Source organism: Ceratosolen solmsi, unplaced genomic scaffold, assembly GCF_000503995.2.
Source record: "Ceratosolen solmsi marchali unplaced genomic scaffold, CerSol_1.0 scaffold25, whole genome shotgun sequence".
In the NCBI taxonomy this organism is placed as follows: Eukaryota; Metazoa; Arthropoda; class Insecta; order Hymenoptera; family Agaonidae; genus Ceratosolen; species Ceratosolen solmsi.
The window spans coordinates 245,156-266,351 of NW_011948444.1; the positions used below are offsets into that span (position 1 = coordinate 245,156).

Here is a 21,196-nt window from a genome sequence, read left to right on the forward strand (position 1 = left end):
TATTCACATAAATAAAAATAAACTACTCATATGCATATAAATATATGGAGATAGTAATTTATTACGCGCTTGTGTTTCCTATCTGCGAATCAGTGTACGTGTACGTGTGTGTGTGTGTGAGTGAGCGAATGGTAGTGATCGCGAGTGTTTGTGTGTCAAGCCTGCTTTATTTCACATATTCTTTTCGAAATAGATGAATACTCGAAATGTGCAGATATGAAAAGAAAGTTCGAAAAGTGAGATAGATAGAAAAAAAAGCAATGCCTATATCTATCCGTTGACGCAGCGCATATTTGCATTTTTTATTCTTCTATATGCCAGTTGTGATAAATAAATCTTTAAAACCGATTTAAAAGTTATAAAACAAAAATGCCAATATACATCTTAAATATATAGACTGGATTAAAAGATCTGCTTTCCGTTATTTCCAAACATATAAATTTATAGGTTGCTAAAAAGTTTCAAAAAATATAACATTTTATTTATTACGATAATAATTCCTCTTATTACTTATTTAATAACTATTAAAAATCAATAAGTTTTATATTCATAATTCCGAATGTAAACATTGCCCGTACTGATTTGTCGTTCGAATGAATTTTGACGAAGAGTAAAGTAAACCATTTATTAGATACTAATATTAATAAGCTACTAATATGTTTGCATTTTTTAAATATTAATAGAATCTCATAAATAAGACCATTACTCGTTTGATCCCAATAAATTTATTCTTTAAATAAATATATAACCGCGACACATTAATAAACACAAATAATTATCGAAAACAGAATTTGAATCACTTTTATTCCAAAAAAAATTTTTAAATTTTAAAATTACAATAATGTTTAAAATTACCCAAATCGTTATAATATTGTAATTGGAAAAGATAATAAAAATAAACAGTATATTTATATATTAGAGCGTATCGATTTATAAAGTCTAAATTAAATAATCGAACCTTAATATTATACTATAATATTGCAACGAAATGCGATAATCCATTGATTTTTCAAAAAAATATAAAAGAAAAAATTATTATTTAAGCATTATTTTCCTTATTGTCAATATTGTTTGAACATTGAATTGAATATTTTATTCTATTCAAGCAATCATTTCTCAAAATTAGCAGTAATATAAAAAACATTTATTTGTCATAAAAGTGATTTATATTACTACATTCAAAGTTTTATTAGACAGCTGAAGTTATCTTTTTTAATATGAAAAAATGTTTCAATTAAATAGTGTGCTTATATATATACATTTATATACCCAAAGTCAAAAAACTAACTGTTTATCCATAATTTATTATTAGCTGTCACAAATATCTATAATATACAGAGCGTAAATTATAAACAATCCTTTGTTTTATTCTCATCAATGTTCACGTGAGACAACTCACTCCACATGTATATACAAGAAAATTAAAAAACAGCAAGTGGTTGTTCTCATTTCTTCTCCCTTGAATTTGTCTTTACTCTCATCTGGGCCAAATAAACAAGCCGAGTCAAGGTACAGAGAGATCCAAAGTTGTTCTTTTTATTGGTTCCAAATTCAAACATAACACACTGGCTGTTGCAGCTTCAATAGACTGAGAGAATAAACGTGACAGGTTTTTCGGAGAATCTAACACAATGAAATATTTCGTTAAAGTAATAAATAGACCTGGAAAGATATTTTAAATATTGTTTATATTTGAAAAAAATCACTAATATGTATAGCAGTTTATTCGTTGAACATGAAAAAGCTTTTCAAGTTATTTACTACAAAATGCATGGATTTTATTAATAAAATTAAAACAATAATATTTAATCATAAATATTTATGCACCAAATAATCTTTATAAATATTGAGATAATTTATCACACGTGCAATAATAAATACATATAGCGGATAAATTTTTAATTAAATTCGATTCTTTTATCCTAAAACAGAAAATTACTACATTCAATATTTATTATGCACATAACAAAATACTAAATAATGCACATAATTAATGTACAAAACTTGAATGAAGAGGTTAATATTTACAATATATCAAGTAATTGTGTATTATATTAAATACTGTAATTATTCTATCAATTATTAAAGATTTTGATCGATATGAAATGTATATGTATATATATAAATATTTGTTTTCTTTTGTTTTTTGAAAATCTAAGTATATTGATCGAAAAATTACTCAAGATAAAAGCTTTTGTTTATTCATCAGTATTTCAAATATTCTGATAAACGTTAATTTAAGTTTTTTCTATAATTTTCATTTAAGCTTCATACAAATCACTCTTGAATGTCAATTAATTCGACGGATGTAACGTGTAAGCAAATATCTAAAATATCAAAATGTAATAAATATTATTTACACAAAAATAACTAAAACAATATATCGTATTGAATAACAATAATCGTAAGATATATTCATAATATTTCGTAAAACATAATATTATGGAAAAAATTTATTAAAGACTCCGTTAATTGTTTACCTGAAAATATTTAATAATAACTAATAGTAAATATCTTCTTCTGCTTTGTTACAGACATTTTGCGTAGTGTCAAAGAGGTTTCGAAAAAATTATATTCATCGTTTCACGGCAACTAAAAGTTGGTTCATCTTCTCACCGTGGAATCCAATAAGACGCCGTTGCATCTTCATTAGTACGAATCAGTACTTCGATTACGTCGTCATGGCAACCATAATACTAAATTGCGCCTTCTTAGCAATGACTGAGACTGTTGAAGAAGCTGAGTAAGTTACTAACTGTTTATGTATTTAGTTTCGTCGTTTTCACCCTCTTTATGAATTACAAGCTTTAAAATAATTATAAAACCACTTTATTTCATCTAGCATAAATTCAAACTTTGCAATAACTTGGCAATTAACTTAACGAATTGTATTTGATATTTACAAATGAAACTTGTATATTTAGCAATTTGTAGAAATAACTATGCCACCACAACAAACAGTATCCGTTCAAATTAAACGAATTCGATTAAAGTAATTTATCAAAATCACATTTAAATTTGAACAAATATAATATTAATAACCTAAAGGCAAATTGTGATAGTAATTTATAAATTTTACGAGCTTCAGTAAATTACATTAATTCCTTTACACATAAATGAAATGTTCTATGCGAAATAAAAGAACTATCAAACCACATTATCGTAAAGAGTACATTGTAAGAGCTTAGGGATCGGTAAAAAGTTGAAATAATTTAACTGCCTCAAACTAAATGTCATCGTTCCATTATCGTCTACATTTGGCTTATCTTGACACAGTTGTCCTGCAACGTAGTAGCAGGAATATAGGAAGCTTAAGCTCCTGAATTTCCCACATTTAAGTGACATTTACTCGTGCATTATACGAGTCCGATAAAGCAATGACTTCCTCGTGTGTGAATTTACTCGCAAAAATCATTATATTTGCAGCTTGCGTATTATGCAAATATATTTTCTCCCATGACATTCTGGTATTGCGTGAGTATTAAATAAAAATTATCATACAGATTTAACAGGGAATCGATGGACACCGACTCCCAGAGTAACTGCACTGCTAAAGAAACATTGTAACTTGCAATTTTTAAAAAATTTATTAAATCTATTTTAAGTATTCACTGCAACGTTCAACTTAGATTCTCAACTGAGAATTCACATATATAAATAATGACAATTTGACAATTATTTACAAAAAAAATTGCTATTGTTTTTATTTTTCTTTATTAAATTTTTAATTTATATCTGCAGATTACAGAAATATTGGTTGAGCAAGGTGAATGTACTAATTATTTACTAATATTTTTAAATATTTTAATCATAATATATCGAATATAAGATTTTTTTGTTGAAAAATTAGAAAAGACTTAGTGAGGTTTGAATAGAATCAAAATTGAATTGAAAATTGTTATCAAATCTCATCTTATATAATTCTCTACTAGTTTCTCGTAATAACTAAAATGAACAGTGATTTTGTGTTTGTAAATAGTGTATAAAAATATATTTTATAACAAAATAAATAGTAATTTTTATAACATATATTCATTTATAACATATATGTATATATCATAGAGAACTTTAGGCAATTAGTCGTTCATACATTATCGGAAATGAATAATGGTGCACCATTATAATTTTTATACATTAATATATTTATCACATTTACTCTATGCCAAGCCATGTAATAAACTATTTACAGTATAAGTACGAGGGAGTATTGTGAAATAGGTGACAATTATCGATATTTACAGCATAAATGTTCTATTCTTACATTAACTTCAATAAAATGGAAAATGCAATAACGATGCTGTTGGTTATTTTATATTCTATATTTTGAACATTGACAGGTCATATTTTGATATCTATTAATATTTCATCTAAGTGAAAATAATGTGCTTTTACAAGAGGTATGAAAAAAGATTTTCACCCCCCCCCCCCAATCACAGTTTTAACTATTGATTGTTCGAATAGGCGTAGTTCAAAAATTTTTAATGCAAAATGACAAAATAATGTACAAAATTTTGCCAATCGTAATAAAGTAAGAAAATATGAATATAAAATACACTATCTTTAACGGGAAGAAACTTTAATCTAATAATGTACTTATCTAAGCATTTATACTTATCTGAGCGTTGTAAGCTTCTTTATTTAAATAGATAATTGTCTCATTTGCAAATGATCACAATGATTTTCGACTAATTTTATTCTAAGCTACTTACTAAATTTGCTTTCTCCATTCAGCCAATTACGGTAAAATATATTATCAATAAATGCAAAACAATAACAAAATCTCAAAAGTTCTTTTTAATTAAAGCTTTTAATACATTTGTAAAGAGTTTAATAAAATTATTTAATTTTCTATATTTAAATTTCAAATTACATATTCATAAGATAAAATATGATTCATAAAATATTAATAGAGCCTGTATCTATAAAATAAATATTGCTCGAGAAAGCAATGGCGTGTTAACTTTCCATTATGATATTAGAAAATTATAAATCTAAGGTATTCAAATTATCGAATGATAAAATAAACTTAAGCTTTGGTTAAATTTTATTCATTTAGATATTTCTAAATACTTAAAATATCAAATAATCTTATGGTACAATTAGGATTATTGTGTAAAAAACTATTTATATTTAGAAATAATTCAAACACTTTCTCACGCCACTTGATATATCGACGTATCTTAAGCATTGTGAGCGGTAGATTGGGGGGAGGGGGGAGAATTGAAGAAATAAACTATCTATAGCTAAAAAGACTTAAGCATTAAACGTGTTTATTGGTTGCGTACTTCACGAATAGATGAATGTATATGCGACGCTAACGTTATGGTTTTTTCCTCCGACCGATAGTTAATTGAATTTTCAATGTGCAAAATGCCATGAACTCGACTAGTTCTCTAGCCTGACTCTTCTACACAAATTATCGACTTTACGTTTCACTTACTTATTACAAATACTTCCCTCCTTCCCTTCATCTCATAAGAACTTCCTTGCTCCTTGCTGACTACTTTCATCTGACTTTATCATTAACCCACTTAGCATGATTATTGGAAAAAAGTTTAAACAAATTTATTTCCCCAGACTCCATTAACGTGCTTATCACTTGTTCCACTAATACCTAATCAATTTTTCTCCTAATCGGCTCTCGAATTCCATTCAAGTTTCATAATCCTGATATGGTCGCGATTCCAGGGATGCGCGCGTCTCCATTACACCCCTTCTTTCGTTACAACATACTACATTCACATTTTTCACTTATTTGACCTACTATATCTATAAGTATTCGTGGCCGAGTAAATTACTCTTATATATGTTGAAAATTAAAGGAAAAATTGCCATTATTAACTATTGATTATTTTTCTAAAAATATACATATATTATATACCAAAGACGGTGTTTCGTACAATGGATCAATGAAATTTTTTGCTTTCGTTTGTGGAACAAAAAAAATTATCTTTTATCAAGACATTACTTTTATTCTGCGAAAATCTTAACACATATTTATACATTCAATCATAATCCTCTTTTCCTCGTGTATTCCTTGGATTTGCCTAATTTATGAACAAAATTTCCATTAAGGCTAAAATTACTCAATTATCTATAGCATAAAATTTTCATTTCCTCCATTCAGTTATATTGGAATATCTGATCGATATTAAATACTCGTCTTACAGTCACGTAAATCTATTATCGTACATAACCATTGCATAAGTTATGTAATATTTACTAAAACACATGACAGTATACTACACGTAACATGCGTATTTATTTATTTGAATATACTCCCCATCATTCATGCAAACAAACTTTCATTAAATGCATCTAAATAATAATTTTACAAATTATAGAAGCCATTATGATACGATGACGGCAAAGTTTCGAGTTTTGAACGAAGCGGCAAAGCATTTTCAGTTTCTATGCAGTCGCATAAATACTGATCCATATACATGTATGTTTATGTACATATGCATATATTTATATGGTATGAAATTCGAAAGGTATATAAGAGTATAAGTGAGAGAGGGGGGGCAGAGAAAATGTATGATATAAAGACGTGGTAGCGTAACTAACTCTAGTAAAGTAACAGAGAAGTGAGAAACTTGAATGCCGAATAGTCTCATGAATCATAATCGAATACAAGTCAAATTATAAGTTCATATGAATGAATTTTGCTTGACTCGTACATACAATGTACGTCAATTTTTTAAGTAAACTTAGAAAATAGGATAATATAAAAATAATTAAAACTTATCTGTGGTTTACAAAAACAATATAGCCATATTCTAAAGATATGAAATTTAATCACAAATATATAAACTGTCCATCAATTTTTTAAGTTACTTTTGATTCTTTTTTAATTGCTTTCATAGATAAAAAAAATTATTTTAACATTTGATATTAAATTAAAAATCTAATTTTTCGAAACCAATATTTCTGAAAACTAATTAAAATATAATCTGACAATAAGCAATAATAATAGATAATTCCATTAAAATTAATGTATTTATAATATATCAATAAATAATAGAAATTTTTAAAATATATTTCAGGCTTTCGAAACTATTTTCTATTCATAAATCAAGTTATAAGAGTTTTTATATACGAGAATTACAGTAAAATATTCAGTAACGTTTATAAAAGCATATATTGCTTGTAAATTTGTTATTATTTTTTATAATATAAGAATATTTTATTAATACAAGATCAATACAAAAACTATTAATATAAGAATGTAAGTTAATGGTACTAAAGGTATATAAAAAAATAAATAAGATAAGAAGTAAAATAAATACATTTATTAGAATACATAAAAATGCGATTATGGAATTTGCAATGCGAAAAATAAAATCTAATCATTTAAAAGCTGAAGTTAAAAAAAAAGTTATTAATAAATACTCGATATAGAATTAATAATCTGGTAATTGAATTAGTATTTGAAAAATTCAAGTTCGCGTATAGTAAATACACTACATGTGTCATTTATATTTTTTACAACAAGGATCCTTTGAAACTATCAGACTTACCATCATATAGTTATGCTAAAATATTGAAAAATATTCAATAATAGAATTGGTAATCACAAACTTACTTTTTCTTAATAATATTATAATCAATATTTTCATCTCGATCGTCATATTGAATTTTTTTTTAATATTCATAATTCCGTCAAAATTATATCAACCACAAATTGTTAAAATTTTATAATAAAAAAAATGAAATGAATTAAATTGAATTGATAAAAATATTTCATAAGTAATATACTCAAGTAATAAATTTAAAAAAACAGATTGCTTAACCGATCTTAACAAGTATGCATTTAAAGTTCTTATATGTATAAAATAAAATTTTGTTCTTTAATCCAATGTTTAAGCAACTAAAAAAGTAATAAAAATATTTAGATAATATTATACACTGTTAACAATTTACATAATGTAATAATTTTTCTGAATTCTATTAGAAATTTAATAGATGAATATATAGAGCTTTTGATAATCCATGAAATTAAAATGAAATGAAAGTTTTATATAAATGAAGATAAGACATTATTTTATTAATTTAATATATATCTTAATTATTCGCAGTTTCTCGTGCTTTGGAAAATCAGCACTTCCATTATTTTCTGCCTCCTTAAATTATCAGTTAGTTGGTAAAAATTTTTAATTTTCTTTCGTTAATCTATATAATTGTTTTATTTCATGAAATTTTGCAATAATTCAATAAATCTTCAAAAGATTGAAACGAATAAATGTACAGAAAAAAATAAACCAATGCGCTAATAAACTATAAAAATGTTGATAGTGAGTGGCACTGCAACATTAATAATAGCAGTTAGGCGATGACGAGACATGAAAATTAACTTTATCCTTCAGTATGTAATATCAAAGTCATTATTAACTGCTTTACGGATGCACGTATTGTGCCATATAATTTCATAAAAACTTTGTACTCCCGTCATGCTCCTCTATTGGTCAGTATGTCATGTCCTTACTTCCACTCTCTCTCTCTCTCTCTCTCTCTCTCTCTCTCTTTGACTCGCTCTTGTACGAAATTGACAACAGATAGTAGTACAGGCATTCAAGCAACGTATGTCCTTTAATTATATCAAAGTACTAGCAATCAAATCAGCATCTCCATTCATTCGGTGAAATCAAGAAGACTTTCATATATATATATATATATATATATATATATATATATATATCTTGTATATCAGAAAACGTGACGAAAATACTTTCTACGTAGAAAGAGTCAACAGAAAACGTGACGAAAATACTTTCTACGTAGAAAGAGTCAATGGTAATTTTCAATACCAATATGTTAAAGTTTAATGAAATTATATGGAAATTCAGTGAATTGTATAAAATAAAAACTTACTTACAGACCCAAGAAATTTGGCGAACAATTGTCAGTTAATACCCCATTTTACTAAATTAAAACTATTCATCTTTCTAAATGAAGTTCGCTTATTTCGAATTAAGCTAAAGAAAGATAGTCGCAGCTTTAAGTACCTCGAGTATTTCTAATAGCTTTACGATGTGTATTCCATAATTATTCAACTACGTATATGTTTTAATTAGAGAATAATTAAGCACTCTTGAATATTGAAGAAAACTCAATTCAAATAAGTATTGAATAGACTGTTTTAGTTTGATACTTATATTTATGAAAAATTAGTTTTATAAATCATATATACTATATTTATTTATAAGAAATAGTTATCATCCAATATGTGTTAAATAGTACTCAAATGTTTGAACTCAAATTGTATGAAGCAAGTAAGAAAATTTATCTTATTCTATTCGTTATACTATATCTCTATGGGACAATATTTTAACATTAATTAATAAAAGTATAATTGAAAGTATTAAAGAATATTACCAATGATTATTACATTTTTTTTCATTTAAATTTATTGTTTTATTACGAAGTCAGAGTATTTTTTGTAAAACTCTTTAGTTAAAAAATCAAACGATTCCTAAATATTTAATTTTTGCCAAAAATAATTACGATTATATGAAAATAATTATCTGATAGTTACATAGGAATAAATTTAAACGTTTTTCAATTTTACTTACCCTTATGCATAATATAATTAACTTTATTCGGGAATTCTTCAAAATCTATAGATACATTTAACTAAAATAGTTGTAATAACATTTTTTAAATTTCATCAAACTCCATATAATAGAGAGATATAACAATGAGACAATAATTCACTTGATGTAAATTTTTAATATTCCTAAATCATCGTTATTATTTAAAAAAATCATGTTCTATCATACTGCAGCTCTAGTTAAAGAATAATAAAAGCAACCAAATTATTATTCCATCCAATAAAAATTTTTAAATTTTAGAATTTCAATATGTTTCTTGCATTTGATTTTCTCTCAGTAGTATTTCATTTAACCTCGTTTATTTAATAAAAATGAATTTGTATATAATCTATAAGTTTCTTCTTAGGGAATTCACTGTCAAATGAATGCTTTTAAAATGAGTTAACACATGGAAATAAATAAAAATCCTATTTTCAAAAGCGCAACCGTAATATACAATTACTTAGTAGAGTTAACGACGAAAATTAAAATTCTTTAATCATTATGTATTATTTTAAACCGAAAATATAAAGAGTCCACGAAATATATATGTTAAGTAAAACTTTTTAATGAGCAAGATACGATAAAGTTATTTCTACATTTGCTTTATACCGTATTAAACGGATTTATTGCATTTTGAAAAAGTAAGTTGGAAATATTTTTACAATTTTGCCAAATGAATGAATTAATATTTAATTGAATAATTTATTTTACATTTCATATAAATTGAAAATCAGATTCAAGGAAATTAAATAGTGACTCGTTCAAGACCTTAATATTATAATGTTATTTATTTTTTAATTGGCAGACTTGAAAGTAAATCGGTGAAGTGAATTTATAGTGATGTTAAGTTTTATTATAATAACGTATTAATTAAATACGAATTAAACACAAGTAATTTAATCAAAATGACATTCCTCTTTATTTCTCTATTCGCAGATATATCTTTCTAGCCATTTATACGGCAGAAATGGTGATAAAGTCCACAGCGAAAGGATTCATTCTGAATAAATACACATATTTAAGAAATCCTTGGAATTGGCTGGATTTCGTTGTAATTACTAGTGGATACGCAACCATTGGCATGGAGGTTGGAAATCTTGCTGGTCTCAGAACATTTAGGGTACTAAGAGCCCTTAAGACTGTCTCAATTTTACCAGGTAAATATTAATGCAATAAAGGAAAAATAGGCTTTAAGTAATTTTTTTAATCAAAATTATAAACACAAATTACTAGATGAATCGTGTATCAATAATGGTAAACTTTTCAAATAAATTCTTCATAAAAAGGAGGAAAACAATAATCTAGATTATGACAAATATAAATCAGATTTTTAAATGTTCGAAACTCTTAATAAATTTTTTAACGCTAATCTGGATAATTCAATGGCAAATAAATTTGAATGTAAAAATATGACGTTGTAGGAAAAAGTAAATTTCCAAATTTTCTATTTCAATAGTTCGATCAATAGGTCGAAAATATTATCCGGCTCGCTGTGACGTTTTTCATTAGAAATTAATGATACGAAGAGTAAAATAGTAGATAAAATTTGATATTAAAATCATTGAAAATTTGAAAGTTCGCTAAAAAAAATTACCGTATTATTATAGAAAAATATAGAAAAATTATTATGTAAAAAATTTTCTCTACTCTTCTAAGCAAAAAATACACATTTAACTTATCTCATTTACTTTGAATTACTAGCTACCGCATGTTATTTCATAGAATTTATTAAAATACTAATGAAAAAAGTAAATATTGAATTATTGCAGAATAATAGAAATAAACCATGAAATGAAAATAATGTTTAAGAAACTTATACAAATGATATTCGGTAAATTGTGCATTACAAATATTTTAACATCAGAATAATAGAAATTTAATGCTTTGTAGATATAATTAAAGGCATAACTACGCTATGTTTGTATTTTAAAAATATCCCATTGATAAACTATCATAAAACATTTGTATTATTAATATATCTTATTTAGCGAACATGTCATATGTTATCTACAATCTATTAGTAAAAATAACGAATTGTGCAATCTCATGTAGTCGCTGCAAATATCTGTTTCCTTCTTACATTAATCGACTCTTCTACAAGAGTATTGCACAGTTCATGTAACTATTCATTCGTAATATTAACATTGCGAATACATGGTTGCATAAAATATATAATTGTATGAAATGTTAGCAATTCGATGCTTCCACATGCAAATCCACGTGAAACAAAAATATTGTTGTTGACAATCTAGTATACAATTTTATAACGCAATGTCATTGAAATCAGTCAAACATTCTTCATCGTATATTTAATAAATAACCCACGTGGATTTTCCCATCAATCTATTAATATACTCCACGTGAAAATTAAATATAAGTTAGTTAATAGCAGTTGAAAATTTCTCACTATTTAATGTAACCTCAAGAATCTACGTAACAAACTTAAAATAATCAATATTGTATTAAGCACATTCTTTCTTTTTAAGCATTTTTTCTTCTACTACTATTTTAGTAGATACTGCTATCTATCATTATAATTTAATAATCGTTAGTTATCAATCACTAATAATGAATCTCTGGCGCTTGAGGGGCAGAAGAAAACTTGAGAACAGTGGTATATGATGTGCTGGTCGTCCAGGAGTCTCGAAAGGTCGAAAGGTCGAAAGGAAGACTTACATATTTTTAAATAATAATGCTCCTTCGAATTCAATTATCTGCCTTCTTTTTCACAATTTACTCGCATATGTAAAATGTGAAAATCTAAATATACTTGACGCTCGTTTTCAATAACTGACAATATTAATGACAACATCCCTTCTAGTTTTTTACTAGCATAAATATATAAATAATGTTATTGTATTTTTATTGGAATTTTAATTGTAAATATTACGATTGAATGAAAAACGAATGAGACGATTGTAGCTAAATAATTTTAAATTACTAAAATAACTGCCCCGTTTCAATCTAATAAACGATTTTCATTCAATTGCATTATGATTTAAAATTGAAAAAAGATAATAGTACTTTAAACATTTGAAAACTGATATTACCGATAGACTTCATCTTATTAAACCTCCATCGATCAATACAGCAACAAAAAAAAATTTTTCTACTTTTACTTTAAAAAAACTTTCTTCTTTTTATTTTATTTTTCAATACTTTATAATAAGTCAATATAGTATCAATTACAAGATATATAATAATAGTATAAAATAGTTTAAAAGAGAAGAATAGAATTGAAAACAATTAGAAATCAGACGAGGATATCAAAAATCGAAATCGACTCATTTTTAATCAAAATGTCTAACTCATTGACTTACCTACATCACCGTCACCTTACCACTTTTCTCAAAGCGAATCAATCGGTGATTTAATATTATCGTCGATCAAGCCTAATGCTAAAACATAATACGATTATAGTAATAAGTAGACTGATTACACAATAAAGCCCAATAAACAAGTAATAAAAAATAATAATTAATAATGAGTCTATTGTATTAAAAAAAATAAAAAGAAGAAGAAAAAAAACAATCAATAATCATTCAAATCGTGTAATTTAATGCTTTTTATAAATAAATGTACGGATGATGTTTAAAGATAACTCTTCAATTGTCTATAATAATAATTTATAGCCTAGACCTGAACCTTCGGGGCTTAAAAATCTTGTCGAAGAATCAGATTTTATCAAATGTTTCGAATTGAGGTTGAACATGAATGATCCAGGCAACCACCATGTACGCAATTAATATTATTAGTATTCCTCGAAAATCCAATCTGCTGATCAAAGTGATCAACGGTTGCGTGTAGTCATGCACTGGTATGGATTGAGATATAGCGAAGTAGATCGTTGCTGCTACAATACATTGACTTGCCGATTGATCTATTATATTCACCTATGAATACATAATCATTGATACCTAGATCATAGAATAATGAACAAAGGATATTCTTCTTCTTGCACGCGGTCAATCATATCATTTTTTATAATACTTTCATATCTTTATTTTCATTTTATCTATTGCGGGTATACAATAAATGGGATTATTATAATTGCAGTGTTTTCGATCAGTAAAATAATTTCATTATCTTTTATTCTGCAATTATTAAGTACTTCGCAACAAATAATGAGCTGCAATAGAATAGACTATAAAAAAATTCTAGTCATCGATATTTATTTCTTAAAGATGAAATCGCATCGAATCTGAATTCATCCATCTACGTTTTTATACTTCCACTTATATTTCGTAAAATGTAAATATACGAAAAATTTCATTTTCAATCATTATATACTAAAAATATTGCAAAATATTACATCTAATAATGTTCGTAAAGACATTGTTTATCATTATAATTATTTTGACATGTAGACTAATTCTTCGATCGTCGCTCAAAATTTTTAATATAATAATCAAGTAAATATGGAATTTTTTTGTTATGAATCACCTAAAATATTTTATTGCCATTATATTGATATATTCTTATTACACTATTATTTTATTTTAATGCCATCGTAAAATTTATTTAACAGTAATCGTTCACAATGGTCACATTGCAGTCTCCATTTAATTAATAATCAATTCCGCGGGTGATATGAATTTTCATTCATTAGACAATATAATTGAGAAATATAATTATTATATAAAGTATGAAATTAATATTTCTACTTAATCTCAATCTCGATCTAAGTGGCTCCATATGCTTTGATAGAATTATTTGCTTAATATAATACGTATTTAACATAATGGATGTTAAAAGTTGCATTTATAACCTTATATATTTATCGCCGAACTTGTTCAGATTATAATTAAATCGTATGCAAATATACTATTACTATTCTCAAATTAATAATAGTAGTCTTGATGCATTATTTTTAATAATATTTGCAATTTAATCAGCAAAATTTAATGTTACATTTATAATTTTATTCAAGCACATTTTAATTCTAGTATTAAAAATTAAACGATTAATAAGATAAAAAAACTTGAATAATTTGATCATTGCATTATAAATAAATTGATTTATTTATTTAAAAGTGAATAGTGCTACATATAATATGACGGCTATAAATTATGATGAATTATTAGAAGTTTTTTGTTTCTTTTTTTTTTGTAAATTATTTACTGTTTTTTCAATTTCTTACACTTTTGTCCTTATAAAAAGGTAATGAATGTTCTATTGCTAATATTTTATTTTCGAAATTCAAAATTTATCACATTTCTACTCTTTTATTACGAAAATAAAATAATGTATAAATTAATGTTATCTTACGCTTTTTAGTTTATCGAAAGAAAATGATTTAATTAAACGAATCATTGAACTTTCTCTTATTTTATCAATATGTGATATTATATTATTTTATAATGTTGAAATTTTATTAATTAGTACAAAAGTTTCAATAAATGAAAGAAATTAGTTATGCCCATGTTAGAAGTAAATTTTTTAAAAATTTTTAAATGTTTATAATATTAGTAAATTGTACAAAAAAATAAAAATAATATATAAAAATCATGCATATCTATATAAAAAAATGTATATATTAACAATTCATTTTATATTAAAAAAAAGATTTGTAGCAATCGATTTACTCCATGTCAAGTAATAAATTAAAATTACAAATAAATAAAAACTGTTTTAAAAAAAAAAATCTTATGTGCACATTGAAATAGGATACGATTAATCACAAAGTTCAATAAAACAAATGATGAATGATTCTATGAATGACCATTATGTATATGCACTATAGACATACCAACGTCAGCTGGTATAACAACTACCAACATTTAAAGTAAAAAGAAAAATGCAGATAAAATGGTAAACGGAATTTCCATTCAAAAGATTCGATAAAGCAAAAGGAAGTAAAAAAAAATATATAACTTATTGTAAAATAAAGCATTATCGTTTCTTTCTTGATATTTCTTCAAATGACTATAAAATTCAATTTTATTACTTTAAATAACGAGTGCTGCAATCGTTTCTTTCTTGGATAATCAAAATTAAAGTTAAATGAATAAATTTGGAGGATTTTTTTGATAAATAAATCTAAAGATTTAGATTCTGTTTTCACAGACATTATTACAACGGACAATTAATAATTTTCAATAACAATATCCTAATCATTATGCTTTTCATTGCTTTCTACCTTGAACTTACTTCATCAAATAATAAATTTTTTATTACACATCGTTGCTCTATTTAAAAAAGAAAAATGTTACAAATACACATATTTTAAATTTTTCCACTTAAAAAGCGTGTTTTACTAATTTTTACATCCATTTTATCGCATAAGTCGAAAGAACACTAAGCTGGGAATATTATTATATTATCATTAATTTTCATGACATATGAGATGACGCTTTTCCTTATCTTTCTTTCTCGCCATTAGAACAAAACCCAAAAGTAGTTAAATATAACTGCTTAAAATTCAACGTACAGCTTTCACTTAATAGTGAATTCCAATGTAAAGTTTTCACATTATTAAATCGTCGTTTAACATTTAGATAGCACGAAAATATAATAGAGGAGGCGAAAATCGTAATTCGGTATATTCCCATCCTATGTCATACAAGTATAACAATACGGGCTTTAATTTTTCATTTATTTTATTTATTTATTTTTCTTTTTTTCTGTTTTTATATACCCAAGAGATCTTCTCACATTTCCTATTCATACTTTAAATTAAAAAATCCGTTAAGCCGTAAACCGTAAACATTTATCCCCCTTTGTGACATTGGCAACTTGCTACTACATCTGACATTATACGTACATAATTTCCTGATTAGTTCGAGAAAATGAAAACGCTCTTAACTTTTCTCATTAAATATCACCGATTTATCAAATACAACACATCGAAATTGCGCTTACAGGGCCGAGGAAAATTTACACTATCGTTTTGTCGAAAGTGGCAGCGCTGATGTTGCTCGCCCTCTATCAAATACTTTGCACTATTTTTCTGCTATTCGTCCTTTTCGATAGTAATAGCATTTTGAAAATTAAGTCAAATTAAGTAAAATAAGTACCAATGTTTTAATACTCTTTAAGATAATTTTTATGGTGCCACTTTTGATGAACTAACGAAGATATATAGCTGATTATATTTTTAGGTATCCGAGATATTTTGCGATTACTTTATTAACGTCTGAAATTATTTTTTACATAGAACTTTACTCTTCGTTAAACCTCTGAGAAAGACATTCATTTTAATAGATGCCTTTTATATTTTTATTCTTACTTTATATTTCTTATAATTATAGTATATTTTTATAAATAATATCCAGTTCATGTATAGAATATAATGGCGTATATTTACTGTTTTTAGCGTAAATTTATAAATTACCTAAGAACCAACTGTTATTTCAATTAATTTACATCTTTATTATTAAATAATTAGATATTAAATAATTAGATAAAAACTCTTCGATTTATCTCTATTTTATTATTAAATTTCGATTATGAATATTTAAATGTAATTTAATAAACATACTTCATTTTTTTTCATATATCTTTTATTATAATTAGTATTTTGTTTAGTATTAATTGGGATAAAATTGTCGAATCTCGATAATTATGAAGAAGCAAAATATTTAAGTTCATCAACAATAACATCTTTATTGAAAATTTAAGTAAATTATAATCATAGTAAAATACTTCGTAAAGAATTCAAAAGTTTTTGAAGAAAATAATAAGTATAATATCCAATAATGTTATCTATAATTTCATTTATAATTTTTATAAAATTCCTTGTAATCTAATTATTAATTATTGTAATTATTGTAATCTCTTGCTAATCTCATTATTATTATTATCAACTAAAATCACTCTCCTATGCACTTGACAAACCTTTAAAAACCTGATCCTGATAGTTTCCGATTTCCCATGCCTCACTATAATATCTTAATACTCTTCCTCCGCAAGTTTCTACATTGTATTCCCCAACGTGTTTCATCCTCTTATAAGATTAAAGATACACATTTAGATTCCAACATCTGATATTTATCATAAATTGATAAGTTATATGTGTCACTGTTTAGTAGTAATATTTTAAATCTATTTTAATAAAACATTTTTTCTTACTCTTTATTACGGAAATAGCAAATATTGTTATGGATATATTTATACTTATGTGTTAAATTCAAATGAATTCAATGACAATATCCAAATTAAAATGATTTTACTTCCATAAAACAATGAAATAACTATTTTCAAATATATCCTACTTTTTATAAAATATTCTTCATAGTAAATTAATTAGAATTCATCAAAATAACGTTTTTTACTATTATTAACTAGTTCGTACGGTATTAACATTTTCAGCTTAATAAACCCTTTTGTAATTAATATCCATAAATTTTAATCCAATAGTGTATCAAGTCTTTTTTAATCACTTTTAATTGTAAATGAATTTTATTTGTATTTAGAATAAGTGAATTTTAAATTAAGTCAATTTTCTGATTTTATATCAATAAATATTTTTACTCAGTTTTTTAAGTAAATAGAAAATTCATGTATTCGTTGAAATTTATTTTATTTGATATTAAAATAATTTACTGACATTGATGCGTAAAATATTATTGATTCTTAATAAAAGTAAATACTCGTAAAGGAAACATCCGGTATCGCTTAACTTTTCGAATCTATGGTATTCTTTAAGACTTTTGATACGAATTTTTTTGAGTATGACTTGTGAATATCGATAGGCACTGAATAATTGAATTATCGTCGTGGAAATATCATCATTACGTGTATAAAATAAACTTTAAATTTTTTATATATTAATTATTTGCTACATTATTTACAAAAGCCTGCAAAAATTAAATTTTTAGTAACAATAGATGAAAATATCGATATTCAAGAATTCCATTTTATACTTTTATCTACATCTCTAATTTATATTCTGTGCCTAATTAGAATATAAAAATTTTAAAATAAGTCAAAATCATATCAATTAAAAAGAAGAATAAAAAAAAACTTGAATTGTAAACGAAAAAATATTTAAACCTTTAATTCCAAACAAATCTTTTTCAACATTTCATACACATATTTATAAATAAAAATTAAAATACTTTAATTTTTTAAAATAATTTTTGCTCACATATCATTTATATCTAACACAATTATTTTTGCATAAATTTTCATACTTTTAATGAAACATTCATCTTAATTAAAACCACGAAGCTTTTAGTAATTAAGAGGACTACATTTTACGTAGGTTCTTTATATTAAAATATATGTAGATATATATATATATATATATATATATATATATATATCCTAAAAGAATTAAAGTCTTTAATATTAAGTTTTAGTTAATAAACTTTAGTTACAAAGATAAATTAAAAATTTGTCAATACTCTTAATTGAAAAAGAAATTATAAATAAACTTGATTTTTTAAGTTTTAAGCTTTTCATAAACTTAATTTAGAAGTAAACAGTCTCATTTTCCTTTTTAATATCACGAACCTAGAAAAAGAACATTATATTAACAAAGTAAATGTCATTATTAAAGAGTGAGACATTTCATTTAAAAACTCCTCATCCGTACGTTTTTTTTACAAATGCGCCACTTTTAGGTATAATCCAGCTAAAATGAGATTGTAAGTCCGTAGAAATTGACAATACTTATAGAGATATTTAACATTGCACTAGCACTCGCTAATCCTTTATTAGCAGTTGATTACCAGGAATAGAAAGACTGAAAATTAAATGTTAGCAATACTCTTGTTCTACCTTATATAAATCTAATATGTATCTATATAAATCTATCTTCTTTATATAAATATAGATATATATAGATATAGATAGATATAGATATATAAAAATTATCTATCTTATCTATATAAATATAACTATACCAAGTTAATGAGATTTTTCTTTTATTCTTTATTCATAGCTTGGAAATTATTAATTATTTAATGCAGTATATGTATTGAATAACAAAACCGTATTGATTCCGTTCTATTAAAATTAATGACTATTTATGAAATTTAAACATAAGCCGATACATGGATTATTAGGTCATTAATAATATACTATAAAATAACTCAAATTAATTATGGTTATCGTTCTTATTAACTTAATGTACCTTATAAATTATTGTAAAATAAAATATTTCATATCATACGTATGCTTTTCTAAAAGAATTTTTTATTCGATTCATTATTTCTTATTTAAAAAAAATTCGACTATAATTTAAATGATAAATGTTATAATGTTTTATAATACGTTAACGTACAAAGATCTAATATGTTCAATTTTATAATCCAGTTACAGCTTCAAATACCCATGTTCTCATCTTGTTTGAATTAGTGTAAATTCATTATAATTCAAATATAAAACTACACATCGTTTAAGAAATTCATATTTCTTATCAATTAAATTTCACAATTATTCTTGCACCGTAAATATAATGTTTCTTACTTTATTGGCACAAAATCATATTTTCTTCCGTCTTATTTTATTAATAGAGAAATCCTCTGTAATTATTGCATTAGTTAATGTAATTGAAATGTATAGGTAAATTTAAGCTATAAAATCTACGTTCATCCTTGGTAAGAAATGTATGAATATAGTGATAATCAAAATTATTCGACCTCTACTGTCATATTAATGACTTAATAAATATAGTTAGTTTATTGAATTTCAAGCTTCTTTAAAATATATATGATTCATATAAATTGATGTATTCCAATGAAGTTGAATTACATTGATAAAAAAAGAGAATTTTATTGCAACAGAGAAGGAAAGAATTAAGATTCTCCCTCGAAAAGTTATGATTTTTAATAATAATTACAACAATAATCAAAATAATTAAACAGTGATAAAAAAATTAAGTAATGAATAATAGATAAAGGGTTAAAATATTCATCATTAATTATAATTTCTTAATTACGATCTAATATAATTGGAGACTCAATTGCCCAAATTAAAACATCGTTAATCCGATAATTTGAAGATCGTCTCAATTTTCGTATACCCATTATTTGGAAATAGTTGTAGAATCGTTGAAATAATGGTATTAATAATATAAGAATAGTTTGAACGAATGAAACATAGCACAAAAAAATCTCTCCTACGTATACATAAAAATAAAATGAGAAAAGTCTACCATGGAGAGTAATTTTAAAGGGTCGAATGGTAGAGCAGTGCCGTCGCTGTGCGGATGATGCGGAGAGCCGTTACTCGATAATACGCACGCACACTACCGCACATGGAAAAAGCACTTGCCAGTCCACCCTATTGGTGGAATCCACCTCTTCTGCAGATCTTGACAGGCCAATCGTAAAGCCTATACACTTTACCGCGGATTCTCAACGCGACTCCGCCGCACCGCATTAATCCTTCCTCCTGCCCTCCTCTCTCACCTTCAACATTACCTAGCCTACCCTAGCTAATACACTCAATCAACAACACTTCTTACTGTTGGAGCCTAAAGTTACGGGCACGGATACAAATGTACGTACAGCTGGTCGGCTTGATAGCCACGCGTAGCTTGTAAAAGCATTGCCCGTGGCAGAGATTTGACTGCGAATCAAACGATTAAAGGGTATTTGCCACGTATTTCAAGTAATGAAAATCCATTATACAATCAAATAAAATTTTACTGCCCA

General features: G+C 25.3%; 1 protein-coding gene across 1 annotated transcript in view; it reads left to right on the forward strand.

Annotated features, from left to right (window-relative positions):
• Positions 1-21,196, forward strand: part of LOC105365993 (sodium channel protein 60E-like) — a 131,877-nt gene that overhangs the window by 76,146 nt on the left and 34,535 nt on the right. The window contains exons 2-3 of the mRNA XM_011504293.1: positions 2,535-2,743; positions 10,530-10,750. Coding sequence (XP_011502595.1) covers positions 2,682-2,743; positions 10,530-10,750 — 283 coding nt within the window. The 5' untranslated portion in view covers positions 2,535-2,681. The remainder of the gene's footprint in view (positions 1-2,534; positions 2,744-10,529; positions 10,751-21,196) is intronic.